This window comes from Schistocerca nitens, chromosome 1, assembly GCF_023898315.1.
Source record: "Schistocerca nitens isolate TAMUIC-IGC-003100 chromosome 1, iqSchNite1.1, whole genome shotgun sequence".
Classification (NCBI taxonomy): Eukaryota; Metazoa; Arthropoda; class Insecta; order Orthoptera; family Acrididae; genus Schistocerca; species Schistocerca nitens.
The window spans coordinates 185,474,487-185,496,822 of NC_064614.1; the positions used below are offsets into that span (position 1 = coordinate 185,474,487).

The window sequence follows — 22,336 nt, forward strand, 5'->3', positions numbered from 1 at the left end:
ACCTTCTACTCATTAGATGAATTTTTGGGTATAGTAAGTGGGTAATTTCACAACCCCCCTCCGCCAACAACAAAAAAATCAAATAAATTTGAGTGTCATGTAATATTTTGTCTAATGTAATATCTTAATATCTTGTATAGACACCTTTTGTTTACCCAGACACATTCCACATGATTACGAAGTGTCATATTCATGATCTACGGAACAAGTACTAATCTATTCTAATCTAAACATTAATTTAGTTAAGCCTGTTGTAATACAGCGCAGCAAGCGGAAGATAAATGGCATTTAAATCATTGATCAAACTTTTTTGATGGTGTATCACGTTGAATAGTACATTTAAATAAAAGTACAAATACTATTATTAACCAAATTCGTACATATACATAATAAAACCAACATAATTATAGTCTCACAATGGTGTTACGTCACTGAGGTTGGTAGAAGTCAGGAACAGACCATAATCAATTCTTAGCGTTACCAATGGGACGTCCTTATAACTATCAGTGCTTGGGGTCCATTGGCTAACTTGTTGTATTCTTACTATAGCTAGTAATATAATAATTTATGTAGGTTACCAATTAGTAATTAGATCGGTACATACGCAGCCCGAGATGCCGCCAGACAGTGTTGGCTCCTTAGCATACATGTGTGACAAACATTGGTCTACCACAATGGTTCCCAATCTTTCTGAGATCATTAACCCATGAACGAAATCAGATATCAGCTAATAGTCTCCTCCCCTCCCCCCTCCCTACAACCAACTAAACATTAAAAAGGAAAACAAACATCTTTCTCTTTTTGTAGTGCTTATAAGTAATATTTAAAAAACAAATAAATCTCAAGGTTTTTTTAAGTTTTGTTTTTACTAAGTCAACAAATAATAAGTTAATGGGGAGATCAATTCTACTTAACTCTATTTGGTTTGGTGTCAGAAAATGCACAATCTAAGTTATGTTGCAAATTCATTTGGTTCCTCGTTTTTGTTACCATTGCTACCATAGTTGAAAGTCTTTCTCCAAATCTATAAGTTGAGAAGAAGGTAATCGCTGTTCTTAAGAGACCTGTCAATTGCGGCAAATACTAATCAAACCTCATATGTCTTGAAAATGAAAGTTTACAATCAGTTTGTAATACCAGTTTACACTTACGAGACTGAGACGTGAACTTTTTAACGCTCTAGCGTTAAAAGGTTTTGCTTTTCACATTTAACCAAATATAACATTGATGATGATAATTTATGGCAATGTTTGCCGACAAGATAAAGAATGTAACCTTTAACACTAGATTGCGTACTCACGGCAGTTCTCCTTGGCCGGTTTTTGGTACGACTTGAAAAGAGAGAAAAAGTAATGAATGATCGCCGATGCGTCGGTTCTCGATTGTGTTCAGGAGACGTACAGATTGATTGCGCGAAAATAGTTTCTCAAATGACCTCTTAACCCGGATTGCTTTCACGCAATCAGACTCTTCAATGAAATTACCTAAGGGACCTATTTGAATAATAAAAACAATTGGAAATGAATGCAAAACAGTGAAAATTTGTAAAAAAAGTTGTCAGATCGGAAATTGAACACATTAATGGTCTCCCAAATACAATCGAGGCACCGCGATAAAGAGCGAACCTGTAACAAAGTTCATTTAAACATAAACATTATTTGTGGTTAATTTAAAGAAAAGAATAAGCATAGATTTTCTGTACAATGAAGCATCAATATATTCTCAAAGAACAAAGGCGTTAAACTATAAACATTAACAAATTTACAATGAATACAAAACTTATATTTTTATGTTTTTCTCATACATGGAGCAGTCCAACAATCGCTGCTTTTGTATGTGTGATATTTTGTAAAAATTAAATGTCCTGGCGTGCGCGTAAGTACTTTTTATCGTCACAAGGTTTACAAAAGCGTTTTTTTTGGTGATAACGTGGTTTTTCACACTAAATGAAATATAACTTGTAGCGGTGCTACACAACACGTCTTAACAAGTCGGCGACCAAAACATCAAAGGTAATGAAGTACATGTTAACATATCAGCGACCAGAAGTACAACTAACTATAAAGACTCTAGAATTTTCCTAACAAATGATAAATTGTTCTTTCTTCTGTTTCGCAGCTTCTTGCTATCAAGCGCTGCGGCAATGGTTTTAAATATCTGTGCCCAGCGAGTCATAGTGTTTAAAAGTACCTTTTAAACGCTGGCCGCGCGTCTTGGTATAGGCGCACGTTATAAACAGATTTCGTTTCTTTACTCTCGCGTTGTCATGCTTAGTATCATTACAAACTACAGCTCGATGGCTGTCCTTTCCTCATATGCAAAATGTCTGAAATCCAATAATAACACAACGCCAAGAACTTTCAACTGAGAGGGAGAGGTCCCCAGCAGTGCGATCGATTTTTTGAAACTGTCTATACGGTGATGTAGATTAGATCCCAGATTCATCCTGGTGGGTCTTTGTTTTTGAGTAATTGACGAAAACTGTTCGGAATTTTGTGCGTTAAACAATTTACATAGTATAGTCTGGTTGTGTCGTGTAATGGATAGGATAACAGGTTCACATGCAAAAGGTTGTGGGTACGAATCTTATCATGTGCAGTAAGTTATTTTTTGTAATCTTTACCGAAATGACTTTGATCATCATTTCTACTCAGTTAATTGATTTAAATACAATTTTTATTGCTGTTCCTTTGTCGCATCATTTTAATCACCGTATGAACTTTTACATTTCTTTCATTTTTCTTTCTATCATTCTTTTCCCAAACCTAATTTTTATGAATATGAATTTAATGATATTTATCTATTATAATATTCAGTCTTCTGAAAATTCCCATTTATCGGTTATAAAAAAGAGACGAAATAATCTATATTTGTGCAATGGTGTAAAAAATGTATTTTTGTTACTAGATGTGGAAATTTCTTTTGCACAGTAATCGTAATAGAAACATTTAAAGTCTAACCTAAGTATCTATTGCAGTATGAAAAAATAATAGAGATAAAAATTTAAATGGAAGACAAGTTTATAAGCAGAACTAAATTCAACGAAAATGAGAAACAGGTATTGTGAACGCAATAATGTGGACGAAAAAGCAAGATGTTAAAACAAACGAAATTAAATCGAAATTAATACACAAAATTAATTAATTTTCATGTTGCATTTTCCTTTATGTAACTAAAGGCAAACCTATTTTCCAAGTGAAAGTATACATTTTTGCGGCTAATTGACACTTGCTAACGGCAAATGAAGATGACAATATATCATAATCGTATTATTTTTTCTTTAAAAAATCAAATGCTGAAGTAGTGTCGCAATTAACTCATTACATTCTTTCTTCAGCATGTATTATTCCAGCAAGAAGTGGGAAGATTTGTAAAGTAGCATGCTATTAAGCATGACTGAATGGTATAAGAACGTTACCTGCGAAAGATGAAGAGTCATGATTGATTCATATTCCTCCATTAGCTTTTATTTAGTTAGGAATGTTCTTCGTAAAATTTGTCATTATGTATTTCTTTCAGTCTCGGTCATTAGCAAAATCTCAGAAAGTATTTCGTTGATTACACACTATAAATCAAACATAGTGAAATAGCTTGGATACGTAACACCACAAGAAACGATTCAATCTCAACTATGTGATGCGTATTACATCTCTTCAGTGCTGCTTGACGAGTGAATCCGCACCATATCCCTGTTACATTCCACTCGTACCACCCAACTGCACAATGCTCTTTGTTATAATTACGATTCATAGTATCCTGAATAATAGTCAACTGAAACCTATAATTATTAGTGGTATTTCTGCTCTGTAATATAGATACCGGAGCAAACATGTTCTACATTGTACTATGTAAATTTGGCTCTGACATGCTGAAATTAACATATTTCCTGTTCATTAAAGCCCAGACGAATTACAAACGGAAATATAAATTTATTTTTGGAAATATCGTTAAAGTTCTCAAGAAACCAAAAGTAAGAATAATAAACATGTAAAACTGTTTTAGTTCAATGGAAAATTAAAAAAAAGAAACAAGGTGAAAATCAGTAACGAAAAATATGAGCATAAAAGGAAATCATTTAAATGATTTATTCAGAGACAAGTGATATATACAGAAGGAGGAATAATCCATTGTACTGTATAGATTTTCAGCGATGAGGCAATACTGTACTGCAACGCTTAAGCTACAGTTATAATTATGTTATAGAGACTACCACTGTTCATCACAGCAGTTTCGGAAACCATTTTATCAGTATTTAGAATTAGCAATTGCCATTGTGTCACTTGCAGTTGAGATCCGTTGTTGTCTTTGTTCGTATAACAAACGGGCGAACAAGGGATGAAGTTCTCAGCTACGCTAGGAGGAACTTCCTCCAGGCAACGCAGGCAGCGACGGCAGCCCCTGGAAGAGGTTGGGAGCGCCCTGGAAGAGGTTGGGCGCCCCCTGGAACAGGCTAGCGCCGGCCTGCATCATGGACACCAGATCCGACACGGACGGCATCGGCATGCGCATCAACTGCAACACAACAGCCTACGATTAATACCAGAGAAATCACAACAGCTATAGCAACAGCACGTAAGTCTTAACGAAGAGAAATCTCCAGCCGTATAAGTCACTTCTCGCCTACACCAAAGGAGTGTTACAGCACCATTACTGTCCACAATGACCCGAGAGTAAGCAGCACCCTTAATTTAAGAGGGAAAAAAGAGAGAAACTTCTAGGAGAAAAATGCATGTCAAATTAATTATAAATGAAAACCACAAAATTGTGTATATTATATAGTATTAACTTACGTTACAGTGCAATCATCAGACTTTAACTGATTATTGTAGTAAGCGTTGATTCAGTATCCCCGAACAACATTGCAAAATATGTTACTCATCGAAAATGAGGTACAACCATGAGTAAAAGTCATTTTTTTTACGATGATCGTCAGCTGAAGTCTGATGATGGCCTTGTAAGCTGAAAGTCGATTATCAAATTAAGTTCATGCCAAAACTGTACTTTTTATTTGTAATTATGAAGTTTTCCCACCAAGAACTGAAGGAAGAATTTGTTAATGTGTTTGTCGCATTGCCTATTTACAAAAACTCTTTTCAATATGGTTAATTTTGTATGCTGTAATGCAGAGAAATTGCACCCTTCTATTAACTGTATTCACTGATATCTATGTAAACTTCACTTCATGAACGCTATTGGTATCAAACTGTCAGTATTTTCATATTCTCCAATCATCCAGGTCATTGGATATACATCGCTTCTTCAAACTTTTGATAACAGAATCTGTAATACTGTCAACTATGAAGAGAGAATCCACTGACACATTAAGCTGACTGGTGGCTTTTTAACCTTGACACTTGGAATAGGTGTGTGTTATTCTTCTAAATGTCAATAAGAATAGTACTTTCGGAGACAGTCTTTATAAATGGGCGTTTCGTCAGCGTCGTCGAGCTGGTGTAGAGGACGAGTATGCTGTTGCCGCATTTGGATTACGTGCCTCTGGAAGGTGAAGAATTTTTCTGTAAAATCCGCCAGTGTTTCTGCTACTGAAGTTCTTCATCGGATAGAAGCCTATTCATCTGGCAGCTGCAGCAGCTGGTGCTCACACGGTATTCTGTCGTATAATTATTTATTCGAGTCAGAAGCAAATACAACAAATAGTAATTAGCATTAAAAATAAAAACAAAAGAGAGAGAAAATTGTTAAGCTACACTACCGTTGCCCAAAATCTTCCTCAACATCAAATGCGCTCAGAGTCACGAGCAAATGTTTTCTGTGCAAGATGCACTGCTTAGCTGACAGACCAGTAGGTGTCCAATGGTGCCTTCTTCTCCGCAGTCACACTTGGTGATATCCACAGGGAAGTGCCATTTCTAGAGATTACTCCTGGGTCTTCGAACTCCAGATCGAAGATGGCTGAGCGCCCTCCACACGATCCAATTCTGTTTTCTGTTAAGGTGGAAGGGTTCCCAAAGAGGTGGGTCAGGTAGAGCTATTCTTAAGTCGAGAGATCCACAGTTGTTTCCTTCCTGCAGCAGCTGTTGCCTGCCACACTGAAGTGCTCTTGATGAAACTTCTTTTTTACCTCATCCTCGGAGCTGCTGGAGTGTGTCCATGTAATGGATGGGTTTCCTGGTAAGCCTGGTGTGTTCTCTCTGTACTGGTAGCAACTTCAAGACGATTATCTGATGCCGCTATGCCTGTGACCTGGTATAGTTTCTTACCACTGGCGTAGGGTTTAAACATCCTGTAACAAGCTTTCAATGAGTGCCATTTTGTGAGCAGGCAATTTTCTATAAAACTAGGCACGCACGATCTGCAGCACTGTGGCATGCTCCTAATGCCGTCGTTCTCAGAGTCTGTGGTCGAGAGCCCCATTTATTACATGTGATATTGCGGAGGATCTTATTTCTGGCTTCCACTTTCATTCTCATATACTCTAAGTGCTGCTTGTACGTCGGAGTAAGATCCAGAGTGACTCTCAGCTAATTTTGATGGGCCTTATTTACTAATTGTATCCCTTGCCATGTGATGTTAAGTTTTCGACTTGTCGGATTGAGCTTACGATGAAAAGCACATAGTTGCATATCAGCTGGCTTTGAGCGAAGTTGATTTTTAGATTAATTGACACTCAACTCTCACTGTGTCTGACAAGTGGATTTAGACGTGTCCAAAAGATTACCTTTGACTCGCTAATACGAGATCATCGGCATAAAGGAAACTGCTTGTGTTCGCCGGAAGTGGTTGATCATTGGTTGTTGTTGTTGTTGAAGTCTTCAGTCCTGAGACTGGTTTCATGCAGCTCTCCATGCTACTCTATCCTGTGCAAGCTTCTTCATCTCCCAGTACCTACTGCAACCGACATCGCTCTGAATCTGCTTAGTGTATTCATCTCTTGATCTCCCTCTACGATTTTCACCCTCCACGCTGCCCTCCAACGCTAAAATGATGATCCCTTGATGCCTCAGAACATATCCTAAGGGGACTGATGACCATAGCTGTTAAGTCTCATAGTGCTCAGAGCCATTTGAACATATCCTACCAACCGATCCCTTCTTCTAGTCAAGTTGTGCCACAAACTCCTCTTCTCCCCAATTCTATTCAACACCTCCTCATTAGTTATGTAATCTACCCATATAATAGATGTTGAATTACAATGATGAAAGAACACTTCATTACTGTAAGCCATTTCTGTGGCATCTCTATCGACTACGCCAAAACTGGAAGTCCACATAGTTTTGTAGCCAACTTTGAGAACGTCTGGTGAAACAATAATCTTTTGTTATTTCGTAGATTATCTGCGGCAGTGCATGGTGACTGACAGTGTCAGAAGCAGCCGTCAGGTCGATAAAAGCTACTCCTGTAATTTTGCGGGTATCAAAACCATTCTCAATGAATTGCATGAGATTGAGGACCTGAGATGTGCAGCTTTTTTCCCTGTTCTGATACCTGCTTGCCCTTGAATTATAACTGGTTCTATGACATGAAAGAAACGATTCAGCAACATTCGCTCAAAACTTTTGAACAGATGGCACAACAAGGATACTGGCCTCAACCTTTCTGACCTCAACCTCAGCTGACAATTTTCCAGGTTTTAAGATAGATATTACACGAGATTTTCTTCAAGTTTTCCAGAATCCATTCTCTCGCTTGATCGCCGTATTGTTTCATCTGCTCCATCTTGACGTCATCTGTCATTGCTGCTTTGCCGACCTTACAACTGTTGATGGCTGCATTTAGTTCTTCCATGAGAAAAGGCTGTATGTAAAAGTTCACTAGGCTCCAGTTCCTCTCTCCGTAGAGTTTTGTAATATGAATTTCGTATAGGATTGTCCTGTTTACCATTATTTGCAAGCTGTCAGTCAATCTGGTTAACTATTACATTTGCATGTTTCTTGTAGGTGTTGGGTCGCAGCTCAGACGCTATAGAAGCCTCCAGGCTTTGTGACTACCTTTGCTCAATATATCTCCATCAATTTATACCAGACATGTTCCTTGTTTTTTAATATCGTTGTCAACAGATCTTCTCCGGCGTGCAAGGTCTCTTCAGTACAAAGATGATTATCGAGGAGACCAAGATAGTTTCCCAAACGCTCCTCTGCTTCTGAGGTCAGACCCTTTATGTATTGTTGTCTGAAACCTCGTGGGACTGAGATATAGGAGCAATGCTTCACAACGTTTACGAAGTCATCATACGTTTCCGGAACTGGATTTACACTAAGAGTGCTCTCGTCCGCAACAGAGCAGAACTTCTCCCAGCCGACTTTCTTGAAATTGTATCTTCTTCGAAAAGGAACTGTGTGAGGTCGGATTGTAGAGTATATATGGCATATAAAAGGACGGTGTTACGTGCGGGGCTTTGCGTGTCCCACTTATTTATTTGATAACGGAGATATTTGTTTGCTCGCGAAGATGAGATTTGGATTAGAACCACGACTCAATCTTACACTGTTGAAAGATGCTGGAAGTTGGGTATTATGTACTAGGCAGAGGGCATATGAAAGTTTTCTACTTTTGTCGGTATTAGAATAGTCACATAATATTTTGGCTATCAAAGTCGCCAGCCACAAACTTGGTATGTTGATGCCAGAAGTTGCTAGGTTCCACAAATCTAAATTCAGTGGCGGAGGCCCATAAAGAGATGTTGCGTAATAATTACTCAGCTGTAGTGTAGGAATTTCATTGTCGACCTTCAGTGATATTCCAGTGAAAGAATCTCAATGTGAGGCTTGACAAAGATTGCACTACAATATTGTCGGTGAGGATGTTCAGTCACTAGGCCCATCCCTTTGATTTTGGGGCGGTGAAAGATGAAGTCACTATGGGTTTCTCGAATTCATATTAAATCACAAGTTTGCTCATGCTACACCTTAGTAATTATTGTTCATTTGGTGTAATATATTCAATATTTAATGAGGTGCTAGTCAGGTTTGGCTCCCAAGAGCGAGGTTTTTTATTAATCATACTGAAGACTCAATTGCTTCTGGAGTACTGATCTTCGGTACAGTACCTGAATATCTAAACCAGGGATACCACGTGCAAGAAACAGCTTCTATAGTAGGTTCAGGGTATTTGTAATTTCCATAGCCTTTAACTACATTCTGTGTCTTAAGTCACCTTAGTTCCTTTGTAACTTGTACAAGATATTTTCCACCTTCTGAATTGGCCAACTTTCCTTGAGGAAATGACAGTTTGAATCTTCATCTCCAATAACATTCAACGACGTACATTACATTCGTCCACAACATACATTTTCACAGTCTCTTTATTGAATGTACTCTTTGTACAATGAGTTACTGCAAACACAACTCATGACCCGTCCATACAGATTTGCTTCCGCCAGTTCCTCGCCTCGTACCTTAAACTGCCAGGAAGTTTCATTTCAGTGCACCCTCCGTCGCAAAGTGAAAAACTCATTCTGTAAAAACAGTAGGATCGAAATTTGCATCATAACTGCACTGAATTCCAAAGTCTGTAGATGATTTTCTTGCGACGGTACCACTCATCGGTGAAAATTAAAATTTACGTTCGGTTAAAATGTTTGCCTGTCCTGTCGTGTGGAATAACGAAACAGTGAGCACGGTAAACAGCCAACACCGATTTGTCACCAGTCAAAGACGGTTACTTTGTCATCTCATGTACACTGCTTGATTTTTTAACTAATATTGTCGCTCCATTTAGAACTAACAAGCAAACGCTACAGTCAAAGTGTCTACTATGTGAGATCCAGTAGGATTGTACAAATAAGACGCTCCCTAATTTTTTGTGACCAAATTTTGGGGAAAACATGAAGCTAGCTTTCGGGCCGCTACTGAATAATTATAAATGCGCCCCCCCCCCCCCCCCCCCCCCCCCGTCTCCAGATATCGACGGAAGCTCCTTGAGTCTGTTCGTAGATGATGCTGTTTCATATAAAAACCAGCTTAGCGCAAGCTACTTCGCTCGCGTAGACTTTAAGGTCTGCACACATTCTTTTATTAGATTTTTTACGCTATTCAGAAACTGCAACGTCTTTTAAACTTTTCACGCTAACTATGACCGCAGAAACATTGTCTTTTCTCACTATACTTCTGACAAAAAAGCGCTTCTGGCAGTTGGAATTCTTTGTTAAATCTGTCTTTTCGGTTCTTTTGGTGATATTTCCATAAAAACTTTCATCCCTTAGCATATATTTTTTTAGAAGACAAGTACCAGTTTTTCTAGATTTTGCTTTAAATGTGTTTAAAAATATCGAAACATTTTAATAAAAATTTTCATTCCATATTTCACCCCCTTAGGGTTCAATTTTCAAAAAACACTGAACATATACTTCCTTTTATTTCCAACCGAGAATCCAGATTTGAATTTTCAGAGCTTTAGTGTCAAAAATACTTCCGTAATTAAATGTTTCCATAAAAATTTTCATCCCCTATTCCAGTCCCTTAGGGTCTGAATTCCCAAAAACACTGAAACATCTATTTTTTTACTTCTAACTGAAAAGTCAAATGCCAATTTTGATAGATGCAGGTTTAAAATTGCTGTAGTCGTACTTTAATAGTATTTACTTACAAAATAAACTTTCACGTACTATTCCACCCTTTAGAAGTCGAATTTCCAAATTTACTAAACCATGCTTTTTTCTCTTTTTCTGGACGAGAAACTAATACCAAGTTTCATAGTTCTAGCTTGACAACTGCCTTAATAGCAACATATTTTGAACAAACCTTTCATTCGCTACTTCACTCCCCTTAGGTACGAAATTTCGAAGACTTCCTTAGTATACGATACTTTCAATATAAGGTGACACCCTTCCCAGATACCAAGTTTCTATCATTAACAGTTTGAGCTCGGCGGTGATGAGTCAGTGAATCAGTCAGGCCCTATTTCACCCCCTTAGGGGTTGAATTTCCAAAACACTAAAACACGTGTTTTTTTTTATTTCCAACCGAGAATCAAAATTCACATTTTAGTAGATTTAGCTTTAAAAATGCTTTCATTATGAAATATTTCCATAAAACGTTTCATCCCGGTTTCACCCCCTTAGGGATTGAATTTCCAAAAATACTGAATCACGTATTATTTTTATGAAGTACCGGGGCACCTGTTGAGGATTTGCGCTTGTCGTAGAGTTTGGCAGGGGGCCCTCAACACATTTTCACTCGTCGCCGCAGATTCAGCGCAAAGTCCCGATGCAGCTGACAGCACTAGTCCCTTCCCTTTCCATTCCTTTCTCCGCTCCCTAACTTCAATTTATATATAACGTGTTATTTAATTAGTAGCCGAGAAGTCAAATAACAAATTTCATAGACGTAGCTCTAAAAAAGCTATAGGAGTTCCTTAATAACAGTTTATTTAAAAAAGTCTTTTACCCACCATTGCAGCTCATGGGGGTTAAATTTTCAAAAACGCCGAAACAAGTATTTCTTTATTTCTGACCGAGAAATCAGATGCTAGTTTTCGTGGTTCTAGCTCCAAAATTGCCTTAATAGCGACATATCTTCAAAAAACCCTTTATCTCCTATCGTACCATCTTAGGGATGGGATATCGGAAAACTCTTCTTAAACGACGTTTTCACTATAAGATCAACACCCTTTGTAAATTTCAAGTTCCTATCCTTAGTGGTTAGGGTGGGTTAAGATGATTGAATGAGTGAGTGAGTCAGGACATTGCATTTTGTACGTATATAGAAATGTCACAGCATTAGATAATTGTAAAGAAGCACTGGGACAGCAGCTGAGGATTGGTGGTTGGTGTAGAGTTTAGCAATTGACCCTCAAAATAAGCAGATGTAGTGTATTGCGCATAAATGCACGGTAAGACAAGATATTTTATGATTACAGGGTTGCCAAACAATCACTGCAAGCAGTGACTTGCATTGAATATCTGAAAATATGTGTAAGGAGAGATTTTGAGTGTAACGACCACATGAAAAGAATCGTGGAAAAGGAAGATGTCGGACAGATTAATTTTAAGACTCGACTGAGGGTGTACGCCACCCACGAAGCGTATAGCTTACAAAACTCTCTCCCGTCCTATCCTTATCATTCGTCGGTCTGGGACGCTGACCAGATAGGACTGATGGAGGAAACACAGAAGGTCTAAACGAGATCAGTGCGTTTCGTTTCAGGTTCGTTTGCGCGAAAGCGTCACGAAGATGCTCAACCAACACCAGTAGCAGACGTCAGAAGAGAGACGTTGTGCAACACGCTGCGGTTTACATTTAAAATTCCAAGAAGGTTCAACCAATATACACTGAGATGACAAATGGCACTGAATAACGATATGCAGTTATACAGACAGCGGTATAACGCGTTCACTAGGTGTAAAAGAGTAGTGGGTTTGCAGAGCTGTCATTTTTAATCAGGTGATTCACGTGATAAGCTTCCCGACGTGATTATATCCGCACGACGGGAAGTAACAGACTTTGAACGCGGCATGCTAGACGCACGGGACATCTCAATTCGGAAATCATTAGGGAATTCAGTACTCGGAGATCCATAGTTTCAAGAGTGTGCCGAGAATACCACATTTCAGGCATTACCTCCCACCACGGACAACGCAGTGGCCGACGGCCTTCACTTAACGACCGACAGCAGCGGCGTTTGTGCAGAGTTCTCAGTGTTAACAGGCAAACAACACTGCGTGAGGTAACCGCAGAAATCAATGTGGAACGTAAGACGAACGTATCTGTTAGGAAAATGCGGCGAAATATGTCGTTAATGGGCTGTGGCAGCTGGAGACCGGTGCGAGTGCCTTTGCTAACAGCATTATATCACCTTTAGCGCCTCTATGATGCTCTTGACCACATCATTTGGAACATAGACGACTGGAAAACCGTGGCCTGGTCAGATAAGTCCCGTTTTCGGTTGGTAAAAGTTGATGGTAGGATTCGAGTACGACTCAGAGCCCCTCCCTCCCCTCTCCACCCAAAGCCCATGACCTAGGGTATCAACACGGCACTGTAAAAGTTGGTGGTGGCTCAATAATTGTGTGGGCTGTGTTTACATGGGATGAACTTGGTCCTCTGTTCCAATAGAACCGATCATTGACTGTAAATGGTTATGTTCGGCTATTTTGAAACAACATGCAGCCATTCATGGACTTCTTGTTCGCGAACAACAATGTAATTTTTACGGATGACAGTGCGCCATATCACCGGGTCACAGTGTTCGCGATTGGATTGGAGAACATTCTGGACTATTCAAGAGACTGATTTGGCCACCCAGATTGCCCGGCATAAATCCCATCGAACATTATCGAGAGGTTAGTTCCTACAAAAACTCCTGCACCGGCAACACTATCGAAAGTACGGACAGATACAGAGGCAGCATGGCTCAATATTTCTGCAGGGGATTTCCAACGTCTTATTGAGTCAATGCCACGTCGAGTTGTTGCATTACGCTGGGCAAAAGTAGGCTTATCGGCAATCGTTCTTCACGCACAGTGTCCGGAACTTGAAAAAGAAAAGGAGAAAGTGACAGTGGTACACAAAGTACCTTCGCTACACATGACACGGTAGTTTGCGGAGTATAGTTTTGTTTTTCCGAAATTTGAGTCCAGTTTCAAATCGTAAGCAATAAAACACAACATTCTGTCAAAATTATGTAACAGATACAATGCTTCTATCTCATTCTACTGTATTGACACATGAGTTTGAAGCGCTTTGATAGATGCTTATATTTGAGACGGATGGCGCACAACAAACAATTAGTAATATACCAGAATGAAATTTTCACTCTGCAGCGGAGTGTGCGCTGATATGAAACTTCCTGGCGGATTAAAGCTGCGTGCCGGACCGAGACTCGAACTCGGGACCTACTATAGTAATATAATCTAGAAGTCCATCAGCCTTCTATTCGAAATACACGTTCACTCAAAGTATCATCAAGAAACTGGAATTTCTTAATTAATGCAGCACTATAGATCATCTGCAAATCGTCAGCAAAAAGTCGTCGCTAACAGATGATATGAAACAAGGCAGTCTTTCGATATACTACGTTAATATACTGTAGAATACTACGTTAGTATGCTGTAGAAATTACATATATATATATATATATATATATATATATATATATATATATATATGTGTGTGTGTGTGTGTGTGTGTGTGTGAGTGTGTGTGTGTGTGTGTGTGTGTGTGTGTGTTAAAATCAGTCCTACTATTTCCATTTGTCTTAACCAAGAAGTCAGCGAAAAAGACTCCTAATCGACATTATTCTCACCAGCATCAAAGGAAATTTTCAGATCCCCAAACTGGGATAAAGAAGGCGAACGTGTTAATGTGACACACTTGCACTACTGTTCTCTTGGTAACGATACTGTACTTTTTGTATGTACAATGTGGTCACAATTATACTTGCGATAGCTGTGAGGGCCTCCATGAAAAACGAGTGACTCTAGGACAATGAAATTTCTTGGAAACATTTACAAGACATACGGAAGCGAAATAACGAATAAACCGTTGAAAGAAAGGCATTTTAATTTCCAGATGAGTACGTAAAATTTGTTAACTGCGTACCATGTTTGAGTTCGAGGCTACAAACTTTGCTCAATGTAAAGACCATCTGCATTCACAACAGCCTGGAAGTTTGTACGAATACCATTTCACAACAGTTTGCAGCACTTTTCCAACGGTGTATCATGGAATTTTCAGCTGTATTGATGCAGCTCGTGCAGTGCATGAAGATCGCACATTGCGTCCAGCATTCCCAGTCATGGCAACAGTAACTTCTTCAACAATTTGTGGCGCAATTATCCGCCGTCCTCTCCTAGGAGCAATTCCAAAATCACCAACTTATTCAAACTTTGGAATCGTGTTCTTCAACCTCAGTGCGAAAAGAAGATGTCTCTGTATTCCTCTGAGCATTCCAGACACACTGGTTGCTAATGTGTACATTTACGTTTAGAGTCTATTAGCTGTAACAGAAATCTTTTTCCTCAATAGAAAGCTTACGTACACATCTGTGAATGTTCATTTTCATCATGCACAAGTGCTGCCACCTGTTGAGCATCACTGTGAAAATAGCAACAAATGAACGTAGCAGTGAGCAGCAACTTGTGACCATCAGAATTCACGGAAGTTGTTGGTTAGTTATATTCCAATGTATAATTGAATATCATTTTTTACGTGGTAATTATTGAATTATGAATGTATTTATTACAACAATGAATCATTTTAGTCCATAAAAGAAGCCATGTGTACAAAGCGTATATTGGAAACGGGTACATATATTTGTACAAATCTTGCATCTAAATTCATTAAAAGATCAGCTAAGGGCATTAGATAATAAAGAAAAATTTTCCTTTCTCCAGAAAAAAAAATCAGATCTGAAAGGGTTTATGCGTCGATATTCGCTAAGAGCAGCAGCACCGCTGCTGTTGTTTTGATAAAACAGCTTTACGAGTAAATCCCTGCTCATCTTGTCCACACCAATGTTGACTGCAAATGTAACTCAAACTGATGTTTGTGTTTCAACACTTTTACGTCGCCGTACCAGTTCCGGCACCTAACGGTGAGTAACGACGCTAACAACAGTAACAACGCAAAGCCTGCAGCGCACAGTCTGAACATTCCGTCTACACTGGCTCAAATAGCGAAAGTTTAATTAAAACCACTCTGTGGTTCAAATATGCTTTAAAAACTGACCTAAAGACGTAATGATGGAAGTATGTTAGGAATAATGGAAGTATGATGACTTTTTATTGTTATTATTATTTAGTGCACCTGAATACGACGAGCGGCAAAAGGAACGAATAGGACGGTGAAAGGAACTTGGAGAGCTTTCCTTAAACCAAACTGTGTTTCTAAAAAGAAAATTTTATAACCAGTGGGTATTACGAGTTTTGATTAATGGGGAGTGAGACAAAGGTGTTTATTCAAAACCTTTGAGTTGCTCGCCCATCAATGGATAGATGCATGTTGGGATTTACTAGTAGGGAAGAGAAGACGGGCAAGTGAAATAGGCAACGGAATGGTGTAGAAGATTTAGCAATGATGTAACGAAAATACGGATGATGAACGATCCAATGAACTTCTCTGATGGAATCGAAGAGATAAGAAAACATCCAGGCAACGCCCTAATGTAAGATGGGTAGATGACATTTGGAAACGTACGGGACAACATACAGACCTACGCTGGATACCTTAATGCACTGAAAAGTCTAGAAGGGGCTTTTATCCGAAAGTGGGTATCGAGTGGATGCCTCTGATGATTGTTATCAAGAGTGGTTCAAAAAATGGCTCTCAGCACTATGGGACTTAACATCTATGGTCATCGGTCCCCTAGAACGTAGAACTACATAAACCTAACTAACCTAAGGACAGAACACAACACCCAGTCATCACGAGGCAGAGAAAATCCCTGACCCCGCCGGGAATCGAACCCGGGAACCCGGGCGCGGGAAGCGAGAGCGCTACCGCACGACCACGAGCTGCGGACTTCAAGAGTGGTAATAATATATCAGTAGCACAGTTTACAGGTAAGACAACTGAATAAATAGCTAATATGTGAGATTCAGTTCAGTTATTTCTACGATCCGGCACTATTTTCGATGCTCAGGATAGAGACTGTAGCTGTTGTTAATAACGGTGATGCAGACCAATTATTGGATATTAATAGTAATTTCTACAAGCACTCTATGAACTCCAGCCACTTTCTTCAAGTAATGCCAGATATAGTACGTCATGATAAGAAAAATAATGAGTGGTAGTCTTGGATATTGCACTGCCTGACAAAAAAGTCAAGCGACAAGACGGAGACAGTAAAACAAAATGAAACTTCATAGGTTGAGAGGCTATGTGACGTTATTCCAATGATAACAAAATCGAGAGAAATTTAAAAAGTACGTGGTGGTATAGGCCCATTTATCAGTATGACTTTGCACTCTGTACGACCTGAATACATGCACATATTCGGTTCGGTCGGAAATGGTGCCTAAAGCCGCTGTATCGGTGATATTGGGATCTTGTTGGCCACATCATACAGTCCTCTCATAGGGACACGTGCCATGTAGGGCGAGCATTGTCCTGTTGAAAATGGCACCACGGTACTGTTGCATTACATATAACACTTCAGGTCTCAGGACAGGGACGTACAGTTGTGCCGTCAGAATTACCTTAATTACTGCCATCCACGGCCTGAAGTCATACCCGATGGCTCCCCATACCATGACACTAGGAGCAACGCGGTCTGTGTCTCCCCAAAACACTGGAGGAATGGGACCCATCACCGGGTCGTGCCGTGCTCGCCGACAATGGTCATGGCGGTAGTGCAGAACCAAACCGTGGTTCATCGTTGAACACAATGCAAGGACATTCATCGCCAGTCCATGCTCCCTGGTCATGAGCTCCACTCCAAATGGAGCCGTTTGCATTGTGGTATTACAGGCAGCCTATCCACGAGACGGTAATTCCCTAGTCCGGCTGCTGATTGTCTCCTATCAGTGGCTCGGAGTGACACAGAAAGTCTCAGGGAGGCCGTCACGTGTTCTCGGATGGTAGGCGCAGATGTGAAGGGGTCACAATGTGCTTACTGGACAACAAGCGACCCTTCCTTTCGTTGGGCCGGCCGGAGTGGCCGAGCGGTCCTAGGCGCTACAGTCTGGAACCGTGCGACCGCTACAGTCGCATGTTCGAAACCTGCCTCGGGCATCGATGTGTGTGATGTCCTTAGGTTAGTTAGGTTTAAGTAGTTCTAAGTTCTAGGGGACTGATGACCTCAGAAGTTAAGTCCCATATTGCTCAGAGCCAGTTGAACCATTTGAACCTTACGTTGGTCAGACATAGTCGACCGGAACCTTGATGAAAAGTATGCTTGCCCTCACGTTCCCATGCAGTCCACCTTTGGGCCTATGTCACATGCGAATGCCCCACACGTCTGAATATTGGACGATTTGACTATCCAGCCAAATGGAGGCACACAATGAGGCCGCTTTTACTGTCAGGTGCTGATAACGCTGTCTCATACAAATACGCTACATCTCTGTGTCCTTCACAATAATCACTCAACATGTGACATTGTTCACAACTCTTATATACCCCAAACCAGGCCTGGTACCAAAACTAAACATCAGCAACACCAGTGCACTCTGGTGTCGGTTCTACCTGTTACGGAACTGCAACTCTGATTATTTACATACCTTCTGATGGTGTGTGCGTGCTCGAAGTTACACTGACATCCAGCAATACCTTATCAGTGCTTAAAGTTTTTTGTCAGTCAGTGTGTTATTAAATGTCAGATGTGCATCCTCACAAATGTTCTCTACTTAGTAATTCCTCATACCGCCAAAAGCTGAAGATGGGGGCCAAGTTCCCGACGCAGTGTTAGTGCAATGTTCACGCTACCTTCATCGTAAGTTGTGAGAGTGGTTATTTAATCCATAGTCCATATATCATAGCCTAGAGGAGCATATTTACAAAATACTCGATAAAACTTATTTCTATTGCTGTAATCTTAGTGATATACTTTTTCATTACAGTATATTAGCATAATTAGCGGGTGTTCTGTGTAAAGAGAGAAACTGTATCTTTCTCTCTCTGTTTGTGTGGTTTCCTTATGAAAAGTAACGAAAGCTATTAAATGATAAAAGAAAATTACGTTTACCAGCTCATTTCCAAGAAAAGAAAAGGTCCTTAGATATGGAGTCTCTCTAGCAGTGATAGTGGTCCAGGGTACTTACAAAATTTCTAATTTTAGCGTTGTATAACGGTGAAAGATAATTAGAAGATTTCTTTCTGGCGTATTTTAGCTGCATTTATGAGTATGCGCCACTCGGCAGGTGAACATTTAGCGGATAATACTCGCTCTGTCTTGAATGTGGCAGCAAGGAGGGTAAGAGTAAATATAGCACTGCTTACTTATCAAAATTAAAGTATCTGTAGGTAAATCTGAGTATACACCGCTGCATTACATAACATACTTTTTTAGGAATGATTTCATCACCAATTTTTTTAAAGCTATGCAGTTTGTTTCATTTTGCTAGAATTGCACCTTTCCAAATCAACAAAGCAAAATTTAAGAGCGTCAGACGAAATCGAGCAACACAGTTTCTAATTAGTTGTTAATTGCAGTATGCATAAGTTGAAACAGGGAAGTCCTCATTACTAAATTAAGGAAGTGAAACATAAAAGCAATTTTTTAAGTTTATATGTATAACGTAAGTTTTTAGTAAAGTTCAAGCATACCTAAGAACAAAAGAGGGAGATATTAACTGAGAATGGAATGATACGTTGTTGTAAGCAATTCCCCACGACATTCAATCTGTACATTGAGCGAACTGTAAATGAAAGTAAGAAGAAACTTGAAAAAAAATGAAATAATCTTCTGGCAGAGACAGCAAAGCACCTGGAAGATCAGTTGAAGGAATTGAACAATGGCTTAAAAGAAGGTTATAGGATCAACGTTAACAAGAGTGTAATAAAAAGACTGGAAAGGAAGGGATTAAATCAAGCGGAACTAATGGGGATTAGAGAGCTAGACGTCGAAAGTAGTAGATTAGTTTTGATAGAGAGGCAGAAAAATATCCAATGATGACAGAATATAAAATATAGACTGGTAATACGAAGAAAAATGTTTTTGAAAAAGAGGAATATGTTAACCCCTATGAACCATGGACCATGCCGTTGGTGGGGAGGCTTGCGTGCCTCAAAGATACAGATAGCCGTACCGTAGGTGCAACCACAACGGAGGGGTATCTGTTGAGAGGCCAGACAAACGTGTGGTTCCTGAAGAGGGGCAGCAGGTTTTCAAGTAGTTGCAGGGGCAACAGTCTGAATGATTGACTGATCTGGCCCTGTAACACTAACCAAAATGGCCTTGCTGTTCTGGTACTGCGAACGGCTGAAAGAAAGGGGAAACTACAGCCATAAGTTTTCCCGAGGGCATGCAGCTTTACTGTATGACTAAATGATGATGGCGTCCTCTTGGGTAAAATATTCCGGAGGTAAAATAGTCCCCCATTCGGACCTCCGGGCGGGGACTACTCAAGAGGACATCGTTATCAGGAAAAAGAAAACTGGCGTTCTACGGATCGGAGCATGGAATGTCAGATCCCTTAATCGGGCAGGTAGGTTAGAAAATTTAAAAAGGGAAATGGATAGGTTAAAGCTAGATATAGTGGGAATTAGTGAAGTTCGATGGCAGGAGGAACACGACTTTTGGTCAGGTGAATACAGGGTTATAAATACAAAATCAAATAGGGGTCATGCAGGAGTAAGTTTAATAATGAATAAAAAAATAGGAGTGCGGGTAAGCTACTACAAACAGTTTAGTGAACGCATTGCTGTGGCCAAGATAGACACGAAGCCCACGCCTACTACAGTAGTACAAGTTTATATGCCAACTAGCTCTGCACATGATGATGAAATTGATGAAATGTATGATGAGATAAAAGAAATTATTCAGGTAGTGAAGGGAGATGAAAATTTAATAGTCATGGGTGACTGGAATTCGACAGTAGGAAAAGGAAGAGAAGGAAGCGTAGTAGGTGAATATGGATTGGGGCTAGGAAATGAAAGAGGAAGCCGCCTGGTAGAATTTTGCGCAGAGCATAACTTAATCATAGATAACACTTGGTTCTTGAGTCCTGAAAGAAGGTTGTATACATGTAAGAACCTTAGAGATACTAAAAGGTTTCAGATAGATTGTATAATGGTAAGACAGAGATTTAGGAACCAGATTTTAAATTGTAAGACATTTCCAGGGGCAGATGTGGACTCTGACCACAATCTATTGGTTATGACCTGTAGATTAAAACTGAAGAAACTGCAAAAAGGTGGGAATTTAAGGAGATGTGACCTGGATAAACTGAAAGAACCAGAGGTTGTACAGAGTTTCAGGGAGAGCATAAGGGAACAATTGACAGCAATGGGGGAAAGAAATACAGTAGAAGAAGAATGGGTAGCTTTGAGGGATGAAGTAGTGAAGGCAGCAGAGGATCAAGTAGGTAAAAAGACGAGGGCTGGTAGAAATCCTTGGGTAACAGAAGAAATATTGAATTTAATTGATGAAAAGAGAAAATATAAAAATGCAGTAAATGAAGCAGGCAAAAAGGAATACAAACGTCTCAAAAATGATATCGACAGGAAGTGCAAAATGGCTAAGCAGGGATGGCTAGAGGACAAATGTAAGGATGTAGAAGCTTATCTCACTAGGGGTAAGATAGATACTGCCTACAGGAAAATTAAAGAGACCTTTGGAGATAAGAGACCCACTTGTATGAACATCAAGAGCTCAGATGGAAACCCAGTTCTAAGCAAAGAAGGGAAAGCCGAAAGGTGGAAGGAGTATATAGAGGGTCTATACAAGGGCGATGTACTTGAGGACAATATTATGGAAATGGAAGAGGATGTAGATGAAGATGAAATGGGAGATACGATACTGCGTGAAGGGTTTGACAGAGCGCTGAAAGACCTGATTCGAAACAAGGCTCCCGGAGTAGACAACATTCCATTGGAACTACTGACGGCCTTGGGAGAGCCAGTCCTGACGAAACTCTACCATCTGGTGAGCAAGATGTATGAGACAGGCGAAATACCCTCAGACTTCAAGAAGTACATAATAATTCCAATCCCAAAGAAAGCAGGTGTTGACAGTTGTGAGAATTACCGAACTATCAGTTTAATAAGTCACAGCTGCAAAATACTAACGCGAATTCTTTACAGACGAATGGAAAAACTGGTAGAAGCTGACCTCGGGGAAGATCAGTTTGGATTCCGTAGAAATGTTGGAACACGTGAGGCAATACTGACCCTACGACTTATCTCAGAAGAAAGATTAAGAAAAGGCAAACCTACGTTTTTAGAATTTGTACACTTAGAGAAAGCTTTTGACAATGTTAACTGTAATACTCTCTTTCAAATTCTAAAGGTGGCAGGGGTAACATACAGGGAGCGAAAGGCTATTTACAATTTGTACAGAAAGCAGATGGCAGTTATAGGAGTCGAGGGACATGGAAGGGAAGCAATGGTTGGGAAGGGAGTGTGACAGGGCTGTAGTCTCTCCCCGTTGCTATTCAGTCTGTATATTGAACAAGCAGTAAAGGAAATGAGAGAAAAGTTTGGATTAAGTATTAAAATCCATGGAGAAGAAATAAAAACTTTGAGGTTCGCCGATGACATTGTAATTCTGTCAGAGACAGCAAAGGACTTGGAAGAGCAGTTGAACGGAATTCACAGTGTCTTGAAAGGAGTGTATAAGATGAACATCAACAAAAGCAAAACAAGAATAATGGAATGTAGTCGAATTAAGTCGGGTGATGCTGCGGGAATTAGATTAGGAAATGAGACACTTAAAGTAGTAAAGGAGTTTTGCTATTTGGGGAGCAAAATAACTGATGATGGTCGAAGTAGAGAGGATA

General features: G+C 39.7%; 1 protein-coding gene across 1 annotated transcript in view; it reads right to left on the minus strand.

The window, feature by feature from the left end:
• Window positions 1-4,158: 4,158 nt before the first annotated feature.
• LOC126234902 (transcription factor Maf-like) overlaps window positions 4,159-22,336 on the minus strand; it is a 104,024-nt gene continuing 85,846 nt past the window's right edge. Inside the window, exon 6 of the mRNA XM_049943645.1 lies at window positions 4,159-4,512. Coding sequence (XP_049799602.1) covers window positions 4,354-4,512 — 159 coding nt within the window. The 3' untranslated portion in view covers window positions 4,159-4,353. The remainder of the gene's footprint in view (window positions 4,513-22,336) is intronic.